At 46.0% G+C, this 13,262-nt stretch overlaps 1 protein-coding gene across 4 annotated transcripts in view; it reads right to left on the reverse strand.

Annotated features, from left to right (window-relative positions):
- The window catches only part of ARHGAP19 (Rho GTPase activating protein 19), a 46,774-nt gene that overhangs the window by 29,824 nt on the left and 3,688 nt on the right, over positions 1-13,262 (reverse strand). For 2 of the 4 annotated variants that reach the window (XM_054832327.1, XM_054832325.1), the window contains exons 2-3: positions 3,782-4,047; positions 112-192 (exon numbers count right to left, since the gene is read on the reverse strand). In XM_054832327.1, coding sequence (XP_054688302.1) covers positions 112-192; positions 3,782-4,047 — 347 coding nt within the window. Of the gene's footprint in view, positions 1-111; positions 193-3,781; positions 4,048-4,388; positions 4,416-6,830; positions 6,917-13,262 lie in introns of those variants that run through there. The other 2 variants (XM_054832326.1, XM_054832328.1) reach the window with 2 other exon arrangements.

Below are 13,262 nucleotides of genomic sequence, written 5' to 3' on the forward strand. Positions count from 1 at the left end.
CCGAACTCCTGCTGCTGGAGAGCTCGGAGCTTTTCCTTCTGTCTGCACTAGATGAGGTGGGCCAGACAGATACCCCTTGGGATAGGAAGACAGCAAGACAGAGTCACTTACTTTTGTGCAGGTACTCAATTAGCTGGGAGACCTGTGCGATGCCTTCTTCTGTCAGTGGCGAGCCAAACACCACCCCTTTCTCTGCAGAACAGAAAATAACATGTTCAGACCCCAGTAGCCACAGAACTCCAGTCAATAACAGAGGCTACAGCCCCAAAAGTAGAAGCAAATGAGCTGAAAGGAAGGAGGTCTTTGCATGGAAGGAAATATTAGATGAGAAGCCCATTTAACTGAAAGGCACTTGTTGAACCAAAGCAGAAAATTGTTCTTGTCTAGAGAGGGACTTCCCAGGCAAGAAAGTGGTGATCCAGCAGGACAGTATTTTCTAATAAATGCAGTCTTGCTGGTGAATGGCTTTTTCCATCAGATACACACAGCCAGCACGCTCTGTCCCTCAGAAAACTGAGGCAACTCCCAGGGGCTTCACTGGCAGCAACCAGAGCCCTGAGCACCACTTCTTCCCTCAGATGCATGTAGGTTTTGATTGCAGCTAGAGACAAAATGCTGGATAGACCATACCACAACATGCTGACTGGGACTGAGAACTAGAACCAGGTACAGAGCTGGTTTGTCCTGCCCTTGCACTTAGGCTTCAAAGAGCCAATGGATTTAAGAAAAGAATATTCCTCTCTTCTCCGTGACCAGGCTGCCAGGAGCATGGGCCACTTCTGAGGGCAAGCTGGGCATTTGTACCCCAGCTGTATGTGGCTGAATATTTCCCTCCTTATTGTTACAGCTGATAGCCCAGCAATCCAAGCAGTGCATTGGCTGGTACAATAACGGTTATCTCCCTCACAAGCTTTCTCTTGCCTTTTTTTCCTCCCCCTCATAGCACATTTTGATTTCACTAGCTTTTGGTCTGTTGTACTACAGATCTTACTGTTCTGTGGTGTTGATGCTCACAGCATGTGGGAAAGACCTGGTTAACCCTGTGCACTTCTCTAGCAGCCTTCCTGTGCAACTAAATTTATTCCGCCTGAGGAATGTTCCACTTTCTTCCAGGACTTCTGAAATACATGGTAAGCCACCAGGAACTCCAGCCTCCTGTTAAATCAAGAACTTTCTGACCTCCCTCTGATAAAGCGCATGCTTCAGTCTAGCGGGAGAAAGGAGGGCAGTGTGACCTCTTGATCCACACGTAAGAACTGAAAGCCTTGAGTGCAAAGGGAGAGAATGGTTGGCAAAAGATTCTTGTCCTTGAAGAAAACTAAACTCATTAGACATTCAACAGATAGAATCAACAGTGGCCAGAAAAAGAAGAGGAAAATACATCTTCTTGAGACATGCAGAGCCTGACAAATTCGATTTACTTTTGAAGTCAGAAGTTGATATCTGAATGAGAATTTGATTCTCAAAGAAACTTGAAAGACGCATCTTGAGAATGGATGCTGAGTTACGAAAGCTTAGATGTTATTGTACGATTGCTTCTGAAACTAAGCAGCATGAGATTGAGTTTCCTGATGCTCAAAGAAGTTGTAAGTATTTGCAGTTTGATCAGCTCTGAACTCTACGGTCCTTGGCCTCTGGCTTTGAAGAAATAAAACCTGTTTGTTCTAGCTGGTCTATAACATGAAGAAAAACAAATGATGGCTCCAAGATGAAACACACAGTACATGAAACTGATTTTCTCTGTAGGCACAAACTTCTTTTTCTCAGAGTTTGGCCAAGGAGTTCACAGACAGTGCCTGTCAATGCAATGCCATTGCAGCCTGGGAGTACAGCCAGCAGACTTGGAAACATCTGCTAGCTGTAGTTGTAGTGAGACACATGGTCATGGAGACATCCGAATGGGGGAAGGCAGAGCTCTTGGGGAAGAGAGCTAGTGGGAGATGTCAAGTCTGATAAGAGCAGTGCTCCAGCAGAGTAGATAATTTAAAAAAAACCACAAGCTAGAGAAGGCTCACAAGCCCCTGCTAGAAGGTTTTGACAAGAACAGGGGAGCTTCCATGCACGCTAAGAAAACACTTTCAACTTGGTTACTCGCTTCTGTTTGTCAAGTGGCAAGTGTCTGAATTTGAGGTGTCGTGCTACTCTCCAGGAACAGAGGCAGGAGCAAGAACAGGTACGAGCAGAGTCTGGGGGCAGCGTGAAGATCTATTATTATGGAATGGCAAGGTAAGTCATGGCAGTATTTACTAATTCACACCTAAGGATGCTAAAGGACTTGATTTGCAGTACTTGATTTTTCCCTGCAGTGCTGTCCAGCCCAGGGTGAATGTGTCTACCAGGGTTCCCAGCAGATGAGCCAGGAGTGGAGGGCTGAAGCCAGCACCAAAAAATTCAGCCTGAGCAGTGGGGCTGCAGAGCTTGTCCTTATGAAACACAATGGAGGAATAGGTTTGGTAGAATCAAAAACACTTGGAGAAACTATATAAAGGTTGAAGACAAAAAAGCCAGCCATACTCTGACATGCTGATAGCTCCCTTCTCAGAGGTACTCACAATAGCGGAATTGCTCAAAGGGAGGGGGAGACTAATTAGAAGTGTTCAACCTCAGGCTGCCAACATCTGAAGGCAGCTACCCACAGCTTCTCTGCCAGCAGACAGTGAGTCTAGCTAGAAAACCAGAGCTGACAAGGGATGAGAGGTGCCCAGATGGAGGCAGTTCTGTTTAGATGAGTGAGAAGGTTTAACTGAACTTATCAGGAGAATTAGGCTCCCCTTGAGTGTGGACAGAGGTGGGAGAAGGCGCACACATACCTAGAACACCTTTTTAGTTACAACAAAACAAGGTGGTAAATGTCAGGCAGTGGAGAGGATCTGAACACAACCGTGCTCAAAAGCAAACCTCAGACTTCTGAGAAGGGGCCTGGGGCTAATGTTTCATAACCAAGACAGCTGAACTTGAAAGAGAAGATAAGAATAGTCTTACAGTTTATCAGAAGAAAACTCCAGCTGAATGCTTGTCTCAGAGAAAAAGAGAGACATGTCATCTCCCAGGGTTGAATCTGGGCTTGAGCACAGTCTACAGAGCTCTGTCACTGACTCACTGCATTGGGATGTGGCTTTTGGATGGGAGATGCTTACAGATTTCTGAGCTGCACAGACAAGACCTTCCAGAGAGCTGGGACAGTTACTGAAGGAGACAGTGGGCACTGATTGAAGTCAGTGGCCTGGAAAACCTGGGCATTATTGTTCTTCACGGAACCTGATACTCTTAGCCTTTACTGATATTCCGTCACTTATGAGGAAAGCTAATGAGCTAAGGAAAACTGAGCATGGACTACCATCGACACAAACAAGCAGAGAGACAAGACACCTTGGTGTGTATCAGAGGAACCTGCAGCTTGTTCAGGCACCCCTCTCCAGCTCAGCGCTATCCACAGAGCCAGACCAGAAACACTCAGGAACCAAAGCTCTACCTCTGTGGTTCGTGCTGCACTGAGCACAGTGAGCAGCAGACCCACCAAGGCCAACCTGACACAAACCACAGCAATAATCCCCAGAAGAAGGTACTCTAGGAGTGGCAGGACATTTCCAGGATGAACCTCCTGGCCTCTGTTTTGGTCCTTTCTAGAGCAATCCCCAGAGATTACAAACCTACAGTATTAAGCATTCAGCACAAGCTCAAAACAACAGGCCTACACCAAAAGTTTTGTAAACTATGTGTAACAGACTATGACAGTCAGCACCACCCTAAAGGTGGGAACCAGACCTCCTGCCATACTCACCCTTGCGCTTCAGAGACATCAGAGAACGAAAAAATCCAGAGGCTGTGCTGTTTGCCCCAGGCAGCTTTGGGTCCTCCTCTCCCATAAGCTGGGCCAGCTCTGCCCCAGGCAAGTCAATGAGCCTGGTAATGTTGCTGACAACGAGCTCTGTGAACACCTCTGGTTTTTCATGGCGCAGCTTTTCCACGAAGAAGTCAGGATTGAAGATGATCGGCTGGCTACGGAGGGAGGAGTCATTGCAAATGACAAAATTGCAAATGGCATCACTGGAAAAAAGGGAAGGAGAAAAAAAAATGCAGTAACTCCTCATTGCTTTGTTTTTGACAGCCAGCTGCTCTGCCCTGAAGGAGACATCTGCTGACACAGGAGCTACCAGTCTACACCATCAGCACTGTCTGTCTTCGGTGAGTGTTCAGCACAGCACAGTTACATTTCCTTTTGGAGCAAAAACATTTCTGGCCTGTTTGTACAACACAGCCCCAGACTAGCACTCCATAACGTGATGGTAACATATGCAACACATGACAACACCCAGCTAAAACTTTCACTGTATGTACATGCCACTAGCTCAGGCAGCTATGACATCCAATATTTTACATTAACTTACCACTCTCAGCCATAAATAAGTTTGGTTGTCTTCTTTCCTCCCCAGAAATCCACTCCCTGTGGCCTGAAAGTCTGAATCCCAATCTTTTTTTTCCATGGCCAGCATATACTCATCAGTTCCCATTGCTGTTTCACCATTACTACCTTCCTATCAACAAATAGGAAGTTCCCATGCCCTGGCACTTTGTTTTTAAGATCCTAAGCATGCAACAACGCTGACCCAGTTCTGCTAGGGTTGTGGTCAAACGCTCCCAGGTGACAAGCTGCCAATTCTTGGTCACTGCTCTCTGCCAGCTACGGTAACTGCCCAGCTATGCACTCTGAGTCTGCGGCGAGTAGGAACTCATGAGTATTAGCACAAGCTACGCAAGATCAGGCCTTGAGGAACCCTTAGTAACCTTCCTCCTAGTTGGCTCATCCAATTATTGCCTCTTCTTCAGGCTGTCCTTTATCTGACCTCCCTATTCGCTGCTGACACCTACTTTCTCCATTTCCCATGCCATGTGAGAAGCTATGAAAAGGGATGCATCTGAGACACTGCTCTGCTAAGGGTTATCTGTAACACATGCTTAGCCCTACCAGAGGTTAGGTAAGCTACATTTGCCATGTCTAAAATCAAAATAAAGAGTTATCAAAGACAGATCTCAGGTTAATCAGCACTCTTAATGCTCACACTTAAAGCTTATCCCAATTTCCATCTACTTCTGGGTCTTCCATTACCATCTTCCCACCACTGTTCCAAATACTTGCACACTTCTGAAGTCAAGCCCACCGGCTAGAGTTGCCTAGCTTGCTTCTCCTGCCCCTCTTTTACTTAAATGTATTAGCATCATTATTCCCCAGTCACAAGCTACTGCTCAGATGTCATACTCTGCTACAAAGTGCTGGCTTGGCCCTGTGAGTTGGCGTGCCAGTTCTTCCAGGGCTCTGGGTGGAGGCTGCCTACCCACCCTGCTTGCACGCACTGTGTGACGTTCCCCAATCCTTTAATCATTCTTGGGCTCTTTCCACTGTTTCAACATCCCTCCTCAGCTGTGAGCTCCCACTGAACGCCATTTTCCAACAGTGCACAGGTAATAGAAATGCTGTGCTTGTGCACCAAGGATCGCATCAGACCCTTCGGTGCAGTGTGGCACCCGGGGGGGAAGCACATGCTCTGCCGATCACCCCCAAGGCCACCAAAGGCTTTCCCTCCAAAGGCAGCTCTCTCCCACAGAAGACCAGAGCACCCTGCCCTTCCTCTTGTCTGCTGAGGAGTGGAGGCCATGTCACCGTGTTCGGTCCACGCTGGGCATCTGTGCTCAGTGCTCAGCACTCCTGCCACCGAAAGGGAGGGTGTTTGCAACCCACTGGACCTTACGTCCATCAATTCAAGCACCAGAGCACTTCAGCTACTAGTTCAGAGATCTTAGCAACTTATTGTTCTGATGTAAATCAACAGAAGCTAACGAAGCAAAGCACACGCTGGCAAGTCACCTGAACTCCAGCCCACATCCACACAGTGTCTATGGACCCAACAGTTATCCGAGCTATTGCTGTACATCTTCAACCTGGAAGACCATCTTGGCGTGATTTCCAGGATGCGTGATCAGAATGAGAGAATAAAAGCAGGGACTCGGGCTACACAAGGTGAAAGATATTTGCTGAAATCAGAGGAAAGCAAGCTCTCAGCTACGCTTGCATCATGAGAATCCATACGAAACCCTCTCCCCTTGCCACTGATCTCCATAGATGTCAAAGCCTCCTTCAAGAGGATGGAGAGGAAGAAGGTCTGCAAGGCAGACTGCAAGGCAATCTGCCAGGTCATCTAAAATTTTAGAAAGCTCTTAAAGGCTCCCAGCTGCATCACCCAGAGTGGCCTAGCAAGCGTGCTGCCGACTCCAAATGGGGGCCATATTTTTCAGAGTACCTCCCAGCCTGTTTTTCAGCAGTTTGTTATCTGCAATAAATCAAGACCGAAATGCAACAACTCTGTATCAGCTGCCAAAAAAACAACTGCCAATCGATCTGATCGTATTCGCCTTTCATTGCGCGGGGCTACGCTGCACAAAAAAGTGCCAGCTCTGCCCATAATGTGGAGCAAGCCCTTTGCCTGAAACCCATGACAACTCATTCTGTGGCAATACAGATCCTGAGAAGGGTTAATAGCAAGTGTATAGGCCCAGTGACCCTGCCTGCAATGATCCGTGCACTGTTATTCACTCACTAGCAGTTTTGTTTCCCCACAGAGAAGATATGCAAATACTTTGCAGCAGTTACATCAAGCATCACAGATTATCTGCTCCCTCTGACAATTAGGTATCTAGATTCAGAGAAAGAAAATTAAACAATTTTGTCAACTAGAACTGACTGACATGACTTCTCCGCACAGCCAGCGTTAGAAGTTGCACAAAGTTTAACAACATTTAATGCAAAAATAAATAGAAAAAAGTAAATTTCTTACATGAGTGCTGAGAGCTTTTGGAGAGGCATTAGGAAGCAGAGACAGGGAAAAGAACTTGCTCCTTGTTTCCAGCAACAAAAGAAACCTGCCTGTCCCAGCACAGCCTATGCAAATTCCACGCATGCTACGAGACACAAGGGCGCATTATTGGGTCTGAAAGGCCCCCTTGGCACACACTGGGCATCAGCCTTCACACAGAGACAAAACAGAAAAGAAAAGCTGGACAAATTGATTCATGTCTCTTGCCAAAGGCTGCGTAGCTGGAGTTTAACGGCAAATAATTCCTACATAGAAACCGGGGGTTTGAATTAGGACCAGTGTGGTATTAAGTGCTCTCCACCTGTATCCAAGAGGAATCCACAAAATAGCCCCAGATCTACCCTGTGTTTACCATGAGTAAAGCCATGCAAACTCATTCCCAACAGCATCCGAGCACAACCGATGTTACGGCACTGGCAGGACAATAGCCAAGTCCCTTAACTGCACAACCCCGTCCCCAGAAACCTTGCTAGAAACACTCTCTGCCCCTGCCTTTCACACTTTTAGATCCTTTCAAAGACAAAGCACGTAGATTGGCCTCTTCAGAGCTGGAAACAGCACCTGGCCATTGCTCTTTGCTACCGTTACTGTGCCACTGTGTGCCGTTCATCCACTTCATGTTTCCCGTTCCACGTTTCTCTGGATTCCCGTCCAGTTTCCCTGCCTGCCACAGCTGGGACCAGCCTTGTATACTCTTATTGTGGTATGGCACTTCAATGAGCTACTTAATTTTGAAAGGTCACTTTATTAGCAGCTCTTCCTTGCGCAGAAAATTTGCCTTTGTATCATTATTGCTAATCAAAATGGAAATGTGAAGCAAACCCCTATTTCTGAGCAAAGATAAAGCCCCCACTGGCTTTACACACAATAACCCTGCCAATCCTCACTGCTGCACATGCTATAACCTTCAGAAAAAGCCATGTGCCCCATCTGCTGTTTTCATGTTAAAAAAGGAAGATGGATGTACTCTACCTACACTCACAGTTTATATAACAGCAACAAAGGGGAAGCAAACATGTATTCAGGGAGTTTATTGCCTTTTTTTTTTGCTTTGCTTGCAATTACAGAATTATATTTTCAGTATGCTGTGATCTCAGATTGCTTTATGTCACATCAAAAGATGATAAAATAAAAGAATAAATAGCTTCCTCTCTGATCCCATGAATAAAATCAAATCCCAATGAATAATAAAACCTTGTACTAATAGGGTTGTGATTAAGACAGCAGATTAAAAAAAATGGGTCCTATATTGTGCTGAGATTCTTGCCATTCTAGTATCTTTTAGAAGCGAAGCCTGTGATCCCAGCCAAGTCACAAAGAAAGCTGTCTGTCACACACAACGTTCTTGCTTCAGGCATGACAGCCCCATCATTTCATGGGGAGTGGATGGTGCAGGAGGTCAAAATCATGATGGATCAATTAATCCCTAAGGTAACTAGATCCAGGCCAGGGAAATGCCTTGGAAACTAGGGCAAAAATGAGACTTTAACTGGCAAAATCTGGTGAGTGAACCTGTGGTGCAAGAGCTGTGCAAGCAGGCAGATTAGCTCACATGGCAGCAAGCCTGCATGCAGATAGGTGAGACCTAACTGGTTTAGTGGCTTGTACAGATTTTATGTTGTTCTAACTCCATCCGTGTGAAGGCAGAAACAGGTTCAAGCAACATGAAATAGATCATAAGGAGAACACAAGTCAGCCAAGAAAGAGAAGGAAGAGGTACCTTTGGGGCAAGGCATTAGCTGTGTTTGTCTAGCTGGGAAAGTGGAAAAGCTGGAAACTGCAGATTTCAGAGGAGCCCGAGTAACTAATCCAGTGGGCAAAATCCATCTCTGGTGCCATTTTGTGCACTTCATACGTTGTCACTAAAGAGCTAACACTTCAGACACACCACAGTAGATGAGTCTTACTATACAGGAGTAAAAGGATTAAAGAGCTTTGAAAAATAAGGCAGATAATGGAAGAAAATCTCCCTCTACAATAACAAAATTTTTAGACTGAGAAACAGCCAGGCTCCTACCAAATATTGAGAGCAGGGTGATAAGCAGGCAGTGCTAAAGAACACAAAACATGAGCCATTCTTTGCCTGGCTAAGCACAAAGGGAGACGGGACAGATGCACACAGGCTCGTATTTCCCCAGGGAGAGAGAAGTAGCATCGTTTCCTATGTTGTGCCAGAGTAAGGAATCAATTAATGAGGATGTCTGAAGACAGTATTTCCAGAGCCAGACAGGAGCCATCCCAGATTTTGCAAACAGATGAAAGAACCGTAGTGGAATTATGTGGAATCATTTTAAGTACAAAAGGACCAGAAGACAAATTATTTCCTAGATTAAAAAAAAATAGATTTAACAGAAGTCTAATGGGAATGGACTGTAGAGACATTAGAAGCTACTTCACAGTTAAGGTTGCTTTGAGGACTGTACTTCAGACCGACATTCTTGTACCACAGCATAACAAAGATCACATTCAGGCCTCAGATTTAGCACAGTAACTCTTCATAGGATGACTGATTTGCATCTGAAAAAATGTCAAGAAAAAACACGCCGTAATTTTTCTCCTAGGGTTATACTCATAAGGACTTCAGGGGCAGAGGGAGTCCTTTTGTGGTAAGTGCACAGTGGGTGCCGATCCTTGACCAGTGTCTCTAGACTTGATACAAGTAAGCCATACTACATAACAATGCCTTTTAATTTTTGCTTTGCTTTCTTCACATTTAAACAGCTAACATGGAGTGATTCAGCCTTTTGGCTATGGGAACCAGATAATAATACACAATTTAAACAGCAAGGAGCCGGGAAAGAAAGCTTCTATTATGTGATGGCAGCCTGTGCTGGACAACCTGGAACTAACGTAACAACTGGCTGTCTTTTGGACATCAGGTAAATTGGATATTCAAGTCACTGCTATATTATAAGAATTCAAATTCTGTCTCAGTAAAGGACTCAAAGCAGACCTCAGCAACATCAGCTACACATCTGTAATGTGAACCTGGAGATGGACCTGTCTGGGAAGATAAGAGTTGGAAGGGGGAGTGGAGGAAAGTGTGCTTTGGAACAAACACAAAATGCAACATATTACCAGTATCAAAGAAAACTGCAGTAGCAAGACAGCTTGATCTATATGAAACATCAGGAAATTTGCATTTCAGCATGAAATTTCTCAAGTTTGACCTCAGTGAATGCTTTTGTGATATCTTTAATAATAGCCACTGGAATATTTTAAAGTCAAAGTACTTCAATCAGCCATCACCACAACATCAGAGTATCCAGATGCCTTCTCGTGCTAGGAGGAGGAAAAGAACTAAGAGGTGCCTTAGAGAGGAACCACGTGTTCACTGTGGTGCTCCTCACCAAGTCTCCTTCCCAGCACCACCACCACAGCTCTGGATCATCCCAGGGTGGGCGATGGCTCAGCCTCCTACCTCTGTAAAAAATGCAGAAACACAACTACTGCCAGAAACCCAGTAATTTTACATTAAAGATCTGCAAGCTCGTATATCTGCCTTAAGATCAGAATAACAGAGTCTAACAGCATTAAATAGCAATGCCGCTCCAATTTTCATGACTTTCAATGCAGTCTAAAGTTTGTGTCTTTATTTTCATATAAACCCCTACTGGGAGCAGCAATAGAAGAGGAGCCTTAGATCCAATCCTGATTTCATGGAAACCAGCACCAAAACTGAATCTTTTTAGATGGCAGCAGCTGCCTCTTCTCATTACTGATCTATTCACTTTTATCACTGTGGCATTGGGAACCTCAGTCACAGCTGGGGACTCCACTGTGCTCCGTGCTGTACAAACACAGAACAAAGGCAATACCCTGTCTTTAGAGGGCTGATAGCTAAATCTGAAATGAATGCTGGAGGGACAGAAAAGAGGAGGAATCCCAAGAGAAGAGGCAGCACTATCAGTCAGCATGACTGATATAACTGAACTCCACCAGCTTTTCTGTAGACACTATTAAAAAGGAGGGCGAGGAAGGACAGGAAAAATAATCAGGTCACACTGCAGATATTTAGAAGAAATCCAGCTCCTGAGCGAGGGGCAACATGGGACTGAGCACAAAAGAGCTGGTTTGAAAGCTATCAGGCAGGGACGGCTGGGACGCAGGACACAGACAAGAGCCCAGCAGTGCCCAGGAGCTGGAGGAGCCTGGCAGCACTGCAGGGCGCTGCACGGCCACATCCACAACTCCGTGGCAGGGTGGGAAGGTCGCAGCCTGAGGAAGCCCTGCAGCCACTTCCCACCACCCAGAACGTGCTGGGCAGGCATGCTGCCTCCCTCGGGAAAAGGTCACCAGGGCCTGGGGCTAGTTTGTATAGAAACTGTATTGATGTAGTTTTCCCTGCCCCAGTCATATAGTTACAATCATGACAAAACAATGCATCTTTTTTGCTTTATTTTACTAATTTAAGCCACTTGCTTTGTGAATAACATACCATCGGGTACCCTGTGGGGCCAGGTGGTATCTGCCTTGAATGCCAAGTCCCATGTCTAGGACAGGGATTTTGAGCCTTTTCTCCCCACGCCCTGCAGAACTACCCACCACTACCTTTGACCACGAGTCAAACTAACAAACTGCAAGAACACCTCCTCTTTTCCTGAACCCTAACACCTTTCTTGTGTAATCTAATATTCTTTACCAAACATCTGTCCATGGACTCCCGCCAGCTGACCCGCTCTTCAGCTTCGTCCATATCCCAGGTAGGAAGTTTCTTCCCACTTTTGTCTGTTTAGTCCTTAGCTGGGTGGACTGCAAGGTCCACACGCATCTGCTGTATCCTCAAAGTGTGAAGGATACTTTCCAATTGCCAACAATGATAGCATTCCCTTATTCTCCTCATTTTAAAATGTATTTAACTCTCTTACTTCCCCATTTTGAGTGTACTGGAAGTCAGTAAGAGGCATGGCCCAGTCCTACCTTTACCTCTATGGCCTCTAGCATTTGAATTGCTGCATGCATGTCTGATTGTCACCCTTACACTTGAAGATAAGAGGGCTAGGGCATCCTTCAGACGATGGGAAAAATGCAGCTCAGAGACTAGCAAAGATACACCATGTAGATGCTTCTTAGTCCAGTAACTCCAAGCCAGTGTCCAGGTCAAAGCAGAATTACCGTCTATAAAGAGGAGCCCCACAACAATCAGGTTTACTTCTGACATGAAGAAAATCGAGCAATCACACAAAAAAACAGCACAGCAAAATTAACAAGCTATTGCAGCAACTACAATGGAGCTCAGAGCAACCCAGCAAGGAATGAAGGGTGTTTTCATCCAGCCCTTCCACAGGAAGATAATCACCCAAAACTGGTAGCACCAACTCACACCCAGAATACATTTGGGAATGCCATCCCACCATCAACTGTCAGCGCTTGAGCAAAACATCATGATTTGATTATAATGTGCTGTAGCACTCACAGCTTTGCTTGTTTTTTCTGGACCAAGGGGATACCAAGACCTGGGTCAGGACCCACAGTCAGCTCCCACCAGTGCTGTTGGGTGAGATTTTGTGGTCATAGCCTGGCAAATACAGAGAACAAAGGTACTCGGGAAGTCACAGCTCTTGGTTTTGTTCCTTACACTTTTGTAATTCCACAGTGCTCCTTCACTCAAGGTGCAACGGGCAAGCTGCTTGCTTGCATCTGTATGTTGTATCATGGTGGTGTTTGCAAAAGAGGAGAGCACATCAAATCCCTGCTCATCAGCAATCCTCTGCAGACACCACGGAGTATGTCAGAGGCCACATCCCATGTTCCAGATGTGTAAACTCTCACAAGCTGGAATTGCAATGAGGCACACCTGGATGCATGCCAGCATTTAAATAAGCTGGTGACATCTGGTCAGGGCTGCCGAGGAACACAGATAAACAGGCTAGGCCAGCCACAGAGCAGCACAGACAGCATGCTGTACCAGAGAGACAGAGAGGCACAAAGCAGCCCAATTAACTCACCAAAATGAACAGAATGGAGGCCTGGTGCTTGCCAAAAACTGGAATATCGTACACAGACACCAGGACTCCTATGATAATAACCTACCCTGTCACTTTATGCAACTCTCCCATACTGCTCAAAAACTGCTTCTCTTCCCATCCTGCCTGACAGGTCATCCCTGTCTGGATTCACCCGGTTTCTCTGCAGAGCCCAGGGAGCACTGATACATTTATGTGCTGCTCAGGAGGATGCGGAGCAGCACGTGCGTGAGAGCTCCAGGCGCTCCCAAGACCTTGTGATGGATGTTCCCTAAAAAGCTTCCCGCTCTCCAAGGCACAGCCAGTCCTAGCATGCTTGTCTCCTGCTATATGACAGCTCGTGAGCGTGGCTGCAGGAATGCCCATATGCAACTCCCAAACCATAAAGCTACGTTTCAACATTGAGTCTGAACTCCAACAAAACAAA

Source organism: Grus americana, chromosome 7 (assembly GCF_028858705.1).
Source record: "Grus americana isolate bGruAme1 chromosome 7, bGruAme1.mat, whole genome shotgun sequence".
NCBI classification, from domain to species: Eukaryota; Metazoa; Chordata; class Aves; order Gruiformes; family Gruidae; genus Grus; species Grus americana.